At 31.7% G+C, this 16,942-nt stretch overlaps 1 protein-coding gene across 1 annotated transcript in view; it reads left to right on the top strand.

Annotated features, from left to right (window-relative positions):
- LOC114327493 (vigilin) overlaps window positions 1-16,942 on the top strand; it is a 98,825-nt gene that overhangs the window by 66,933 nt on the left and 14,950 nt on the right. The window contains exons 11-13 of the mRNA XM_050648897.1: window positions 2,496-2,693; window positions 2,772-3,204; window positions 5,182-5,592. Of these exons, the coding sequence (XP_050504854.1) occupies window positions 2,496-2,693; window positions 2,772-3,204; window positions 5,182-5,592 (1,042 nt within the window). The remainder of the gene's footprint in view (window positions 1-2,495; window positions 2,694-2,771; window positions 3,205-5,181; window positions 5,593-16,942) is intronic.

Genomic DNA, 16,942 nt, shown 5'->3' with positions numbered 1-16,942 from the left:
TACTGCTTGTTAGCATAAGCTGCTGGACCAATGTTGTATTTAAGATTTGACCTCCACACAAACGTGTAGAAAAGAAGTACTTCATTTTTTTAGGTTATCTTACTTCTTGTCAAACAGTTTTAGAGGCAAAGGGGGTGTATTCTGTAACATTTCCGTTAAATTTAAGAGTCCTCTAAAATTTAACTTTTAACGGTCCTCTAAAACTTTTAGGTTAGATTGACATTCTGTAAACACACATATTATAGAGGACCGCTAAAATAATATTTTTTTAGAGGAATCCTCTAAAAGGTTTTGGAACAAGTACGGCAACGTCGCACGTTGATCGTTTTTGAACTACTTTTAACCTAGAAATTGACCGAAAACTGACTGTCAGAGGCCAAAAACCTTAAGAAGAAGAAGAAACTGACAGTTTCCTAGAAAATGATATTTATTGTATTTAATTATTTTTTAGTAAAACTCATATTTTCCAATTAAACATTTTTATTTATAAAGTTATACATTAAAATATTGCTGAAAAATTGCATATCTTATTTCTTCTCCCCTTCGACACTAATTTTGGTCAAATGGTCTATTTTCAATAACATTAAGGTCATCTTATTAATCTGCATCTGGTTATAAACCTTCTGAAACTTCACCTTTATAAACATTTGGTAATACGTTTTGTAATGTTCCACAATAACTTTAAATAATTTTACCTGCATTAATAGGATTTAATTGCTTTAACAAACATCTTTGACTTCAACACTTTTTCAATCACATCTCTAGGTAGGTAGGTACCTACTTCCTTTGAAATGGTAATTGTAGTTACTTTCAGGTCAATTACTTTTTGGTTTTGTTGTAATCTGAAATCAGTTCTACAAAAAGAAACAAAAATGTGAATTTTGTTACTTATAGGTGTACTTAGTGTGTCGATTGTAAAGTAAACTGAGACTTACCTTTCATTAATATTTATTAAGTACTTCTTCACCAAATACATTACAAAAAGCGATTTGCCATTTTTAAATATTTATCTCCAATATAATACAAGAATAACAAACTACTATTCATACAAACATAACCCAACAAAAATAATCAAACCACATTTAACGGACTGCTAAAAATTTAGCGGGTACGTTTTGACATCCTCTAAACTCTAAAATATTTTTATTTAGAGGAAGTTTTAACGGTTTAGGTTATGATTTTAACGGATGTATGATTTACAGAATACCAAAATATTTTTAGAGGGCGCTAAAATTTTAGAGGCCTCTAAAATTTAACGGAAGTGTTGTTACATAATACACCCCAAGGTCTGTTAACATTCTCAGGCTTATTGTTTAATGAAACAGAGGAATATAAAAGAGTATATAAACACAAGTAACGAAGAAATAAGGAGGATGAATCAAGAAGTACACAAAGAAAGTTAACCGAATGGAGACCAAGATCAGATAAATGGAACAGAGGAGGACCACCTACATGATGGCAAGTGATCTGCGAAAAAAGATTACATATTGAATCCATACTGCACAAGACCGTTCACTCTGGATACAAACAGGGGAGTAGTGATGTTGAAAAAGTAACTATTTGTTACAAAGTACTCGTTACTTACGAATACCGAAAGTAACGATTACTATACAGAGAGGCAATTCGTTACTTTGATTACTCTGATTACTTCGTACCAATCGTATCAGAGCGAGTAACGACTATTGTATCTACTTTGATTATTTCGTACCAATCGTATCAGAGCGAGTAACGACTATTGTATCTACTTTGATTTCTTTGATTACTCTGATTACTTCGTACTTCGTGAAGGTCGTTTTTATATCGGAATACCTATACAAAATACCTACCTACTGAGAAATACGATTCTCGATATGATTACCGGTACTCAAATACAAAAGTAATCATAGTAATCAATGTAACGAATACTGTAAATGATTACTTTATACAAAATACCTACCTACTGAGAAATACGATTTTCGAAATGATTACCGGTACTCAAATGCAAAAGTAACAAAAGCAATCATAGTAATCAAAGTAACGAATACTGTAAATGATTACTTTATACAAAAGTAACGATTTGTAACGAATACTCGAAAGTAACTATAATCAACATTACTACAGGGGAGGCCTATGTCCCGCGGTGAATCTAAAATGGGCTGATGATACATCTGAACTGGGAAATATTGTTTCTTGAGTTGCTGAATGTGAATAATTGGTTAAAATTTCAAAATGCAATGTGGCACATACGAAAGTATACAGCGAAAATATTAAAATTATTTATAAACAATTATGTTATACGAGACAAGCATCCAATATTGTTGTTCATTGTTTTTTCTGCACGAAAATTTAAAACAGTATGCTTTTATTATTTTTTTCAATTCAATGTTTGGATGCATCGAAAGTTTTTTGGTCCTTTCATCTCCGGATTTTGCACGTCCTACTTTGTTATTATTAAAAGTAATTTAAGCCTTTTGTTTAATTTTGCTTTTAAAATTATAAAATGGTAAATATTCCAGGTACGTGCCAAACCTCAACATCACAAATTCCTCATCGGTAAAAATGGTGCCAACATAAAGAAAATCAGAGACTCAACCGGTGCTCGTATCATTTTCCCTGCCGACGATGACGAAGACCGAGAAGTGATAGCTATTATTGGCAAGAAAGAGGCTGTCGAAGAAGCCAAGGCCGCTTTGGAAGCCAAAATCAAGGATATTGTAAGTGTATGCATAGTTTTAAGTCCTCTCCTCCTCGAATATTAGTTACTAGTGAGTAATAAAATCTCTATTTTGTAGGACAATATAATAGAAAGCGTAATGCAAGTCGAACCGCGCCACCACAAACACTTCGTGGCCCGCAGAGGTGAAGTTCTGAACCGAATCTCCGAAGAATGCGGAGAAGTGATGATCTCCTTCCCCCGTTCGGGCGTCGACAGCGACAGAGTCGTGCTCAAAGGACCTAAGGAGTGCATAGAAGCAGCTAAAACCAGAATCAACGAAATCATAGCAGATTTAGAATCGATGGTTACTATCGAATGCATCATCCCTCAGAAGCACCATAGGACCGTAATGGGTTCCAAGGGACGTAAAGTACAAATGATTACTTCAGATTTCGACGTGCAAATCAAATTCCCCGAAAGAGACAACCAGGAATTGTACAATCACGAACAAGTTAATGGAGATGTCGATACGGAGCCTATTAGGCAGTGTGATGTGATCAAAATAACAGGTAAGGATTGCACTTCTTTTTAATCCACCGTATGCACCGGGTGTCCCAATAAGAATGGCTCTCGACCATACCTCAGGAACGGTTTATAGTACAGCTTTGAGAAAAAATATTTATAACAAAAGTTGTCTTGGGAAAAGCCTGGAAATTATTTTCATAATTGTAGGTCCACCACTAGAGGGCGTAATTGAATATCAAAAATTAAAAAAATCAAAATTTTACAAAATTTTTCTAACGAAAGGGCACTGGAAATCCAATCATCGTATTCTTCATAAAATTCTGCGCATTATTTGATTTCACAAGTTTAAGTCTACCTGTGCAAATAAGAGGTGGGGGTGAGTGGGAACCTTCTTATGAAAAAATGGCTGTAAGTCCGGTTCTGCTAAATCAAATTTTGCATACTTGGTCTTGTTGAAAACGGTTCTTTTTCGTTAACGTAAGAGTCTTATTTTCGAAATAGCCTAATAAGTAATATGCCAGCTCGGAGGCGTTATTTCATTATTTTCATAAATCTAGTTTTCTTTGGAAAATATTAAATGCAAGTATGCATTTTTAATCCTGTATTACAAAATTAGACCAAATTAGCAACATAATACCGAAAACCGCATGTCATTACCTTTTTTCTATCTCGAGATATCCTAAGAAACGTGTACATTTTAAAGAACTGTTAATGTCACCGGTAAACGAAGTTAAGGAAAAGTAGTGTCCTATGGAAAAAACAAAGAAATATTTTCCAGATGTAAACGTACATAATTAATTAAAACAAGAATAAGACAAACAACACTATAAAATATAACAAAGAAATAAAAGCAACTACTTACTTAGTGACGACCTAAATGTTCAAATTATTGCCCATCATTTTCGATGCAAACATTTACTCTTTCAAGAGTAGATTGAACAGCAGCCTCAATTTCTGCTTTTGCAATGCTTTGAATGGCGTTTCGTATTCTCTAGATTCTAGATCATGTTTTCTCGAGTAGTGGGCCTAGCGGCAAAAACAAGGTCCTTAATCCGTCCCCACAAATAAAAGTCTAAAACAGTTAAATATGTTGCTATTCAATCTACCCTTGAAAAACTAAAGACTTGCATCGAAAATGATTAGCAACAATTTGAACATTTAGGCAGTCACTAAGACTAAGTAAGTAGTTGCTTTTATTTCCTTGTTATATATAGTGTTGTTTTATTTTTTATTTGTCTTATTGTTGTTTTAATTAATTAGATACGTTTACATCTGGAAAATGTTTATTTGTTTTTTCCATACCACACTACTTTTCCTTAACCTCGTTTACCGGTGACAGTAACAGTTATGTTTAAAATTTACACATTTCTTAAGATATCTCGAGATAGAAAAAAGGTATCGACATGCGGTTTTCGGTATTATTTTGCTAAGTTGGTCTAATTTTGTAATACAGGAATAAAAATGCATACTTGCATTTAATATTTTCCAAAGAAAACTAGATTTATGAAAATAATGAAATAACGCCTCCTAGCTGGCATATTACTTATTAGGCTATTTCGAAAATAAGACTCTTACGTTGACGAAAAAGAGCTGTTTTCAACAAGACCAAGTATGCAAAATTCGATTTAGCAGAACCGGACTTACAGCCATTTTTTCATAAGAAGGTTCCCACTCACCCCCACCTCTTCATTACAAAGGTAGACATAAACTTGTGAAATCAAATATGCGCATAATTTTATGAAGAATACGATGATTGGATTTCCAGTGCCCTTTCATTGTGTAAATTTTGTAAAATTTAGATTTTTAATTTTTGATATTCAATTACGCCCTCTAGCGGTGGACCCACAATTATGAAAATAATTTCCAGGCTTTTCCCGATGCAACTTTTGTTATAAATATTTTTTTCTCAAAGCTGTACTATAAACGGTTCCTGAGATATGGCCGAGAGCCATATTATTTATTTTAACACCCGGTACAATGAAATCAGTTGAAAGTGTATATAATAAAGATTGATCTTACAGGAAAAGAAACAAATTGTCAACAAGCCAAACAAGCTCTATTGGACTTAGTTCCAATCACGATTGCAGTAGACGTTCCATTCGACTTCCACCGTTCCATCATCGGCCAAAAAGGCCGCGACGTGAAAGACCTAATGGACAGGTACGACGTCCACATCGTTCTTTCCGCTCAAGACATCAGGGAAGATATCATCAAGATCACCGGTACGGCCAATAATGTCGAAGATGCCAAGCAAGCGCTTCTAGACAGAGTTAAAGATCTTGAAGCCGACAGGAAAGACAGGGAATTGAGGTCGTTCGGTTTGCAAGTCGAAGTACCTCCAGAGTACCACCCCAAGATTATCGGCAAGAAGGGAGCTGTTATCACCAAGATCAGGAAAGATCATGATGTACAGATCACATTCCCCAAGAAGGGTAAGTTTTTTATTACATATCTCTCCTGACAAGTATCCTTGTAAACCAAATATCTTTTTTGATATACAGACTGTGTTTTATGTATGGAAACACTCAATTATCTCGAAAACGGCTTGCACGATTTTTATAGATTTGGTAGGTAGGGGTTTTCTAATGCGGTCGATATTATAGTTCTAATTACATTGTTGTCAGATCTTCCGTTTTTCTGGAAATCTAATGAACTTCCTTATTTCAAATGAAAAACCGTATATACTTTTTTGCGTTTTGAAGTCCTTAAGAAATATTGATTATTTTTCATGTTATATTCCCTATACTTAAATGCCATAATTTCGGAGTTATTGCTACATTTATTAAAAACAAGCTGAAAATGCGAGCATTATCATAACGAAAACTTTGTTTATTTGCGTATTTTAATTCATAATATGGAAAATTGCTATTATAAAAGTTGTTTAGAATCAAAAATTATGTTTTAATGTGCAATTATATCATTCTAATTTAAATATTTTGAACTATAAAGGTACTTTACTCTTGAACGAAATTCATATTTTTATATACCTCGTATAAAATTAATAAAATTTGATATATGATGGTTGCATCATAAATCTTAGACCATGAAGAGCTTTTTATGAAGAATAACTTTTCTTCGTCAAATTAAAAATAAAAGAGTTATAAATGAAAATGTTGTTGGTATCCATAATTTGAGAAACATTTTCAAATATTTTTTTCCATTAGAATGATGCACATATCAGACCATAATTTTTCATTCCAAACAACATTTCATATAGTCGGTTCGCTAAACTCAGACACAACTGGCTAGTGATTTTAGTCAGTAATTTTGCCAATTTGGCAAAAAAAAAATAATTACTAAATAGTTAATAATTACTAAATAATTAGTAATTTTGGCAAAATTGTCAAAAAACTAAAAAATTACCTACTAAAATCACTAGCCAGTTGTGTCTGAGTTTAGCGAACCGACTATAATAACAATTTTCATTTAATAACAAATGGAACAGTACATTTATCATTAAGGGGAGGCCGTATACTCGTATAAACCTTTTTAAAGTTTTTAATAAATTATTGCTTTCAAAATATACTCAAATTGTATTTTTGAACATCTTATTTATTTTATATAATAATTAAATTCACTATCAAATGTCATTGATATTTTATTAATACTTAATTTAAAATTTAGTTTGACATTCACGAAGTGTCAAACTCAAATGTAAAGAACCTATTCTTTGCTTGACAAATTTAGATTAAAAAACTAGCCTACTTACTAGCAACGATTTCAGCTGACGGTTAGTGTGTCAGCAGAAAATAAAATGATTGTGACGTCACATTTTAGACTTTGAGGTCGATTATCTCGGAAGACGGTTAGAGATATCGAAATGCCGTTTTCAGATTTGGATTCAGAAGACAAAACTACATAAAAATCCATCGATAAATCTGCTCTGAGTATTGCAGGAACGGCAAACGCAATAAAACACAGACTTTGCGAATTTATAAACGAAAAGTTTTCGTTGAAAAAATTTAAACAAATTATAAAAATCAATTTTTTCGGCCCGAGTAGACATTATTTTAGGTTCTTTGGATCATTGGGAACAAAAAAGGTCTTTTGTAATTTTTCTGTAAAGTTAATCGTTTTCGAGTAATAAACAATTTAAAACTGAAAAAAATCGAATAATGACGATTTTAAGGTTCAAAAACACAAGTAAAAATATAATTTTTGAAATTACAAAGTACCTAAATTCAAGTACAACTTTTCTTCTAATAGCTTGCCATAAGATTTTTTGGCTCGTTTTATTCTAAGACATTGCTTTTTAATTTTTAATGAAGTGCATATCATGAGAGGATGGGCATTAACAACTAAAAATCAATGTTCTAAAATGAAACAATCTCAAATTACTTATCGGTAACCGATAAAATAAGGCTTGAGCTTGAATTTGGGTACTTCGCAGTTTCAAAAATAATATTGTTAATTTGTGTTCTTGAACCCTGAAAATCGTCATTATTCGATTTTTTTTTCAGTTTTAAATTGTTTACTTATAACTCGGAAACGATTAATTTAAGAGAAAATGGTCCAAACAACCTAAAATAGTGTTTACCCGGGCCAAAAAATTGATTTTTATAATTTGTTTAAATTTTTTTTTTTTAATAAATGTAGCAATAACTCCGAAATTATGGCATTTAGGTATAGGGAATATAACATGAAAAATAATCAGTACATATTTCTTAAGGACTTCAAAGCACAAAAAATATACAGGGTATTTATTCCATTTGAAATAAGTGTGTGTGTGTTTATGTTTTATTGGCACTGGTTTAAGCAACCAACTGGCCAGTCAATGTGTTTTGAATTCTCTCTTTTACAAAATATATGCTTAGTATCTAAATTTAAAACTATTAGTACTACTGTTTTTTTTACTCTGTTTTTTTTATTATTTTTTTTATTATATTTTTTAACATTTTTTTTATTACATTTTTTATTTTATTTTTTTTTTTTTTTTGTATATTTTTTTATCGCGCTAAGACCTAAACCCGATTCAACCTCGCGGAGGTTTAGATCTTAGTAACTTTTTATTTTATTTAATTATTTTTTTTTATTTTTTTTTCTTTTTTTTTTCTCAGAGCTTTAATTTTAAACAATTAACATGGTTGTACAAAATTTTATAAACATCTAGATTGTTTGATTGTAAAAGGTATATAAGATTAAAAGGAAATTGTACATTAACTTGAACTAGATTGGCAAAAAAGTTTGATATTTCAATAAAATGTAAAGGACATTCTAATAGCATATGTTGTAGATCAGCTAGCTCTCCACATAAACATTCATCATTATCTACAAGTCCTATTTCTCTTTTGTAGACTGGAGTCAGACAGTGATTACTTCTTATTCGACAAATAGTTTTGATAAAGCCTTTGTTGGAAACTTGATTAAACCATGTCTTGATGGGAAGTGTAGGCTGGATTTTTTTGTAATAATTTCCTTTGTCTGAATTATTGTATTGTTCCTGCCATTTCGTCCGTTTGATAGATCTCATAATAGAAATTATGTCTCCCATAGGAAGTTGATAAGTATGCAGAGTGGATTCCTTCGTTGTTGCTTTTTTAGCCAGATCATCTACTATTTCGTTGTTTTTTATACCAATGTGTGCTTTTATCCAACACAATATTATATTTTTGCCCGATTTCAAAGCTTCACTGTTCATTGCTATGATGTCACTGATGATATAATTTTCTGCAAAATTATGTACATTATATTTCAATTTCTTTACAATGCTTTGGCAGTCTGTAAATATAACATAATTGAGTTCTTTTTGATTAATACATATTTTGTATGCTTCTTTGATTGCAATGAGTTCAGCTGTGAAAATTGTCATTTTATCAGGTAATCTGTTGTTTATTTTTATACTTTTTTGTGGGTAATATATATCATATCCAACTTTTCCTTCCATTTTTGAACCATCCGTATATAATTTCTGATAACTCCCCCAGTTTTTTTGTACACACTGAAGGTGGTCTATTTTAGTAAGGAAGTCTGTCGCACGAATATTACTTAAATGACAGTTAACTGGAGATAAATAATCTTCATAATTTAGCTTTCGAGACGAGCTTTGTTCAATTTGGTGTATGTCGCCAATGGAATTAGAAACGTTGAGGAAGCTTTCCACAACTAAAAGCAGTTTCTTTTTTTCCCAGTAATAATGAGTTAGGTATGAGGTGGTTAAATGAACAATTTTATTTAATAGCAGTTTATCGTTAACCGCTGTTTTAACTATAAATTTCTCACTTAGGTATTCCCTGCGTAATGAAAGTGGAGGTTCATTAAGCTCACATTCCATGACCAATATAGGTGTGCTACGAAGATAACCAGTGCATAACCTAAGTGCCTTATTTTTGATCCTCTCGATTTTTTGGAGTACAGAGTTTGATGCTGAGCCATAAAAAATAGATCCATAGTCTAAGATTGATCTTATCAAATTTCTGTATAGTAATATTGATATGTTTGGATCAGCTCCCCAGTTACTGACACTTACAGTCTTCATGATATTCATTGCATTTTCCATTCTTCGTAATATGTAATTTGTGTGTTCTTTCCAATTTAATTTGGAGTCTAAAAATACGCCAAGAAATTCTATTGAAGTTTTATAAGGAATACTAGTATTATCAAATTGTAGATGGCTTTGAGGAACATATCGTTTTTTAGTAAAGGTAACAATGGTTGATTTACTCTCTGATATTGTTAAGTTATTATCGGTAGCCCATTTTTTTATAATATTCAATGTCGATTTAAGGTAGTTATTACATCTATCTATTGACTTATTTTCTGCATATATCGCAACATCATCAGCGTACTGTAGGATTTTTATGTGTTGAGGAAGTTTAGTTTCTAAGTCAGCAGTATACAGTATATATAATATAGGACTTAGGATGCTACCCTGAGGTAGTCCCAAAGATGTGTATCGGGAGTTAGATTGATCTCCATTTAATCTAACGTGAACTGCTCGATTAATGTATAAGTTAATGATGTTCCATGTTACTATCTCGGGTATTCCTATTTCCAACATTTTCGCGTATAGTATGTGAAGATTAACGTTGTCGTAAGCCCCTTTTATATCTAAGAACAAAGCACTAACTGCTTTCTTATAAGTAAAGGAACTATAAATGTCTATTAAAAAGTGGCAGAGGCTATCTTGTGTGGATTTACCTTTTCTAAAACCAAACTGACTTCTTGGTAATAGGTCGTTCTTTTCTAGCCAAAATTCCAGACGGTTTTTAATAAGTCTCTCATATGTTTTTAGTATACAGGAAGCCAGACCGATTGGACGGTAAGAATCCCAATTCTTTGATGATTTTCCTGGTTTTAAAACCGGGATAATAGTGTAAACGTGCCAATCGTCAGGAATCTTTATGCGGCGCATCCAAATTTCATTATATATATTTAGTAGTGCAGCCTTACCAATTCTTGAAAGATTTGATAGCATCGAGTAATGGATATTATCGGCACCTGGTGCTGAATTTGAGTTTTTCTTCAACGCAAAGTTTAGTTCAGTGGCAGAAAATGGTTTGACTAGGAAACGGATTGGTTCTGGATAGTCGTACAGAGCATTTAGTTGTAAATCAGGAATTACTAATTCTGCAGACGGCGGTGTGATATTTTGATGGAACTCTTCTATCCACGAAGCTTCCGACAGAATAACAGGGACTTTGTTCTTTGTTTTTCTATTTTTTATTCGGTTAACTTTTGACCATACATCTTTAATAGGGACTGACCTATTTAGGGATCCGACATAATCTCTCCAGCTATTTCTTTTAGTTTGTTTAGTGATCTTCTTGACATGTGCATCATCTTTTTTATACTTAAGTAGGTTTTCATGGTTTGGATTTTCTTTGAATATACAAAAACTTTCCTGTCTTCTTCTGACTGCTTCTTCACATTCTAAATCCCACCAGTATTTTCCTCTGGAAGTCGGTTTTTTTATTTTAAATTTGGGGATGCAGTAGGATGCAGTTGTATTTATATTGTGCAAAATTTGTTCATAAGAATTTATATCTTTAAATTGAGAGAATACATCTTCCGAATACTGTTCATATAATTTCCAGTCGGCATTCTTTAAATTCCACTTTTGTGAATATGGATTATATGTATGAGTTGGTTGATCCTCTAACTCTACTCTTATAGGTGTATGGTCTGAACCAAATAGGTCTTGAAGTGTTTTCCAAGTGATCAGGTGGTTTAAGTCAGGAGTACAAATGGTCAGGTCTATTGCCGATTTCGAGAAGTTCCTAAAGAAAGTAGGAGAGCCATCATTTTTGAATATTAAATTATTATCGTCTATACAGTCCATCAAGATTTTACCTTTCATATCTGTTTGGTTGTCTAGGCCCCAGGCAATGTGGTGAGCATTAAGGTCACCTCCTATTATAAATGGTCTTTCTATAGATGTTATGAAATTGTTCCATTGTTGTAACAATAACTTGGTTCCTGGGGGAACATACATAGATATAAATGTGACAGTATATGACTTAAACTTTATTTTTATTGCTACTTTATTGACGTTTATTAAATCTACTTTCATGGTGACTTCCTCGTAATATAGGTTTGAATTTATTAAAATTGCTGAGCCACCGCCAACAGTTACTGAAAAGCGGTCGTCTCTGACAATATTGTACCCGTGAAAGTTATAATACTTTTCTGGTTTAAATCTAGTTTCTGATAATAATGCGATATCAACTTTCTGGTCTTCTAATAGGTGGATAAGGTTTTCTCTATTAGAGTTAGCCGATCTACAATTCCATTGACAAATTACCAATCTATTCATTATTATATAAGAGAGAACTTAAAACTGATTGAATTGAATTTACTAGAACTGATTTTTCTGGAATTTCAAAATTTTTGTGATTTATATTCGAGATAATACTTGTAACTATATTTGATATTAATTCTGTTAATTCTTTTGATGGTTCATGTATTTTAGATCCTTGTTCTGGATTAAATGTAGATTGATACGAAGAAGAGGTGATAATACCACCAGGTCTGTTGGACATGGGGTTTAACTTTATTATTTTTTGATGTTCCATTGTTACTTGGTCTGGTGAGGAAGAGATAGGTCGTTTGTATTTTGGTGGTTTTATTATTGTATATCTATTTGAAACTGAAGGTAGAGCGAACTGATTGGAAGATGTTTGAGACGTGGACAATTGAGTAAAGGAATATGAAGAGGATGGTGCATTCATATTTGGAGTTTGATGAGAATTTATTGAGGAATTATTGGCTGCTATAGATGCATAAGTTATCTTAGGAAAGAGTTTAATTGTTTCCTTAAAAGATAAGCTGTTTTCAGACATATAATGTTTTATTTTCTTTTGGCGATCAAATTCTGGGCATATCTCCCATTAGACCCTAACTCGGTTGCGTCCGATTGAGTCAATTTTTTTTATATAATTGTCAATTTCTGGATGTAACGTAAATAGGATCTCGCCTATTTTAACAGCGTTTAATTTTCCTGTAAAATTTAAACTGGAGTTTTCAATGAAAATGTAAAAAGGTCCTAAATCAATTTTTTCGTATAAATAAACAGGCCTGGTTTTTTCTGGTTGATCTGAGTTTACTAAAGTATTTTGTTTTTCATTAATATTGTTAAGATTAATACTACTACTTATCTTATTTTGAGGCTGGTTGGGTAGAAATCCATTTAAATCTTGTAAATCACAGCTACTATCCATCGAATTCTCAATATCAGGCGGTTCGCCTCCACTAGATGACTCCATAGAGGAGTTTTCAAGTAACGTTTAACTTATGAACACTTTCAAAATGTAAACTAAATAAGGAAAAGTTTAACAAAACTAAACAAAACTAAATTAGAACGGTATAAATCAAATAATCCGCCAAAAATTAATATTTTTCGGAGAGATTTCCAAATTTAAATTAACTTTGACAATTATTTTGACGTATCTCGATTTGAAATAAGAAAGTTCATTAGATTTTCAGAAAAACGGAAAATATGACAACAATGTAATTAGCACTATAGAACCCCCCCCCCCCCCATCTACCAAAATCCATAAAAATCGTGCAAGCCGTTTTCGAGATAATTGAGTGTTTCCATACATAAAACTCACTCTGTATACCTATTATAATATGTACTTCCGTCCCTCCTGGTGGAATATTGGCCAAATTTGTATCCAAAGCTCGTTAGTGGCAAGTTTCTTCAATAAACTTTTCACCTCCAAAACTTTGGGAAATAAACAGACAGTGTGGTTTTTTGAGATTTTATAATATTATAAATACTCACTATACTATCTTACAATGATTTACGTCTTATCAAACTATCTTAACCAATTAATGTTCAGAACTCTATTGAAACAATTGAAATCGATGGTTTTGTTCTCTCTTACTGTTTCTGTTGCCCCGAAATTCATCTCAGTAAGCTGATATATTAATTTTGCGAGGTAAAAAAATTATCAAAATATGTATAATGAAACGCGAAAACAGGATATTCTCTTTGTAAAACATCAGCAAAGTTTAGTATAGTTCTTCCTCTTTAGATCTTTGCCCATGCATGAAATTATTCACGAATTAAAAAAACAGTAAAATGTTGTATAAAAGGTATATTTAAAATCCCTCAAAAGGGCCACATCAAAATTTTGAGGGATTTTAAATATACCTTTTATACAGCATTTTAATGTTTTTGTATTACATGGTATATGTACAGCCAACCACAGGAAAACTTTTTCCTTGTGAATTTTTATTCACGAATTACTTTTTATACTACGTCTCTTTTTTACTCACAGAAACTAGTATTGCAAAATTAAACCGCTTGTCCTTAGAAACCACAATAAGTTAAACGTGGATAAACAATACGTAATGTCTTTGGTACCTTTTTTACCATGAATTTTGACGTTTATCATTTTCAATGGCAGTTACATTAGCGCATTTGCTGTGTTTATTGGAATTTATAACTTATATTGTCTTTATTCTATAAAGTTATATTGTGTTAAATATATTATAACATAGTTAAATATAAATGTACAATGTAACTTTATAAAATATGTCCACTAATAATAGCCATTTTCTAATTATGACATTGACAGTACGTTACAATGATTATTACACATCGACATATCAACACTATGCAACCATACAACAGATTCTTCAAGTTTTTTCCGTCCTTGATAAGTGTCAAACTGTAAGCAATAGCCTAATTTGGTACACTTGGCCAAACTTTGTAGACGTAACAAATTTGCTTACTGTGTATGAACTGTTTAGACTTTAGAGCAGGGGTGGGCAAACTTTTTTTAGTAAGGGCCACAAAATGTTTTTTGTCTATTACCGAGGGCCGCAATATTTGTTACCTTAACAAGTTCTCGAATTTTTAACTTTTTACTAATTTTGTTTAATGGGGGAGGTCTGGTTTGAAATTATCATTTCAAGCACTTTTTGGAATTTTGTTTGAAACTATGGTAGAGACATTTTATTTTTAAATTAAATAAACATATTCAGTGCAATCCAAAAAATATTTAAAAAAAATGTTCAAGACCAAATATTGAAAAATAAGCCAACGATGGCAAATTTTTACAGGCACCTAACAAATTTCTACTGTCTGTCAAATCGTAAAGTGATACGCACTGGAATATGTTTTTGAATCGCAGAGTAATTTACAAAAGAAAATGGAGCAGCTGTTGAACCTTTTTCACTAGGGTCAAGCTGCTGCAAAGCGAGTCGAAGGGAGGGATATAACACATGCTGTATTTTCTGGTAATTTTCCTACGGTGAAACTGAAAGTTTCAGAGAGTATTCTTAAAGTTATATACTTTCATACAAAATAATAACAAAATAGATCATTTTAAAATTTTCAAACCATACCCCTCCCCCTACTCCCCTGTGGCTTACACCCAAATAAAATGGTGAATTTTCTTTCCACATTGCTATTAGTTACTTAAATATTTAAAGGTAAATTCCTTGCTTAAATATGAAGATGCAAACGTAATTTAAATAAAAATAAACAAAGTTATAAATTGGAAAAATCTTACATTCCCTTCATTGTTTTTTATTTCTTTGAAAGAATTCAATAACAAAAAAATATTTATGAAATACATTATTTATTATTTACGAACTTACAATATTTATTCAAATACATATTAAAACGAACCTGAATGGCTTTTATAAAGTTTTAGTTTAGTTTTATATCCTCGTACATAGTATTCTTTCTAGTTCGGGTGGAAATTTTGTGATACATGTTTATTCTAATTGTCGCTTCTAAATTCTAAAGTTATCACCAATTCTGGTCCTCAATGGATTTTTATTTAATTATTTGTTCATTATTCAAAATGTTATGGACTTTCGGACATTTGCAAAGATTTGTAAAATGCAAAAGTATTGCAAAATATTCAAATTAAACTATAATTTCTAGTTGAATGTAAACTGGTACGGAATTAATTTGAACTGAAAAATGATTTCTTTCTTAGAATATGGAAAATGATATATCTCAAAATCTTTGAAATGATTTTCAAATTCCATCAGCAAATTACAAAGATATTCGATATGAGAGCAAAAACCATCAAGTATTATGACAGTATGGGTAATAGAAACGACACGTGTTTAAACACGGTTAAAGAGTTCATCGAAAATAAACAGTTAGATACAAAGATTTTCTTCATAAATTTTAAACTTATTTTCTGATACATTATTAAATTTAATGATGTTAATGAGGGAGATAATTGGACTAATTCTTTCTTATTTATATGATCAATGAATAGTGTGATTCTCATTATACAAGTTTCATTTTGCGTTAAAAACTTGAAAATTTGTAACAGTGTTTAACTTCTAAAAATAAAGTAATGTCCTCCCCTAATTCAAACATCTTTTAAGAAGCTTTTCTTAACCATCGAATATGATTGTCGATTGTGGTATGACATCAGTATGTTCTGTTTATAACTCTTCCCAAAAAATGCTTTGAATGCACAATAATTTAATCCTATTGAACGAATAAAATTAACAATATTAGTTATAATATTGAAATGACGTTGCGTTGTCTACTTGCAAAACATTTTTGCACAATACCTTCTGATGGATTATGCAGTAAAAAATAATAAATCATGTTCTGGAAATTGTTCAAGAACGCAATCTTGAAGTTTTCTCAACATTACAATATTTGTTCCTCTTAAATTTGGTGCTCCGTCAGTTGTTACACTTACTAGGTCGTTAAGGGTTAATTTAAAATTTTCCACACAGTTCCTGACTACTTGACCGCGTTATTGAAAATTTGCGGAAAAATCACCCGCTGCGAAAGTGTTAATTAATAGCTGCATCTTCTATCTGAGTATATTTAATTATCAATATTAGCAATAATTAAAAAATAATCTTTAAATGAAAATAATTCACTTTTTCCGCGGGCCGCAAAAAAATGTCAAAAGGGCCGCATGCGGCCCGCGGGCTGCACTTTGCCCACCCCTGCTTTAGAGCCATGTTTTCGATAATAAGGAATCATTGACTGGTCGATGGATATATCCGACTTGAAGGGTGCATCATGTAAAAAAACTTTTTATGCAGTGCATAAATAAATGGGCACCATTTACCCATTTTGTATACGTGAGGCAAGGTGTTGTTTATTAGCTGCATGACAAAATGTAAATATCACCCCAAACCGATTACGCCTCATTGATTGAGATACTAACTAGTGTATTGTGCACATCTTCTGGTTCTTCCCAAAACATTCTTGTACGATGTAAAGGTACTTAACCACTAACCAAAAGAATTTCGATAAATACATACAAATATTTATTTGATAGTTCAAATACAGGAACATTTTTTGAGTAGGATACATACCGATATATTTTACTAGCTCTTCGATTA

This window comes from Diabrotica virgifera, chromosome 4 (genome assembly GCF_917563875.1).
Source record: "Diabrotica virgifera virgifera chromosome 4, PGI_DIABVI_V3a".
Classification (NCBI taxonomy): domain Eukaryota; kingdom Metazoa; phylum Arthropoda; class Insecta; order Coleoptera; family Chrysomelidae; genus Diabrotica; species Diabrotica virgifera.
This window is presented reverse-complemented; position numbering and strand designations above follow the sequence as displayed.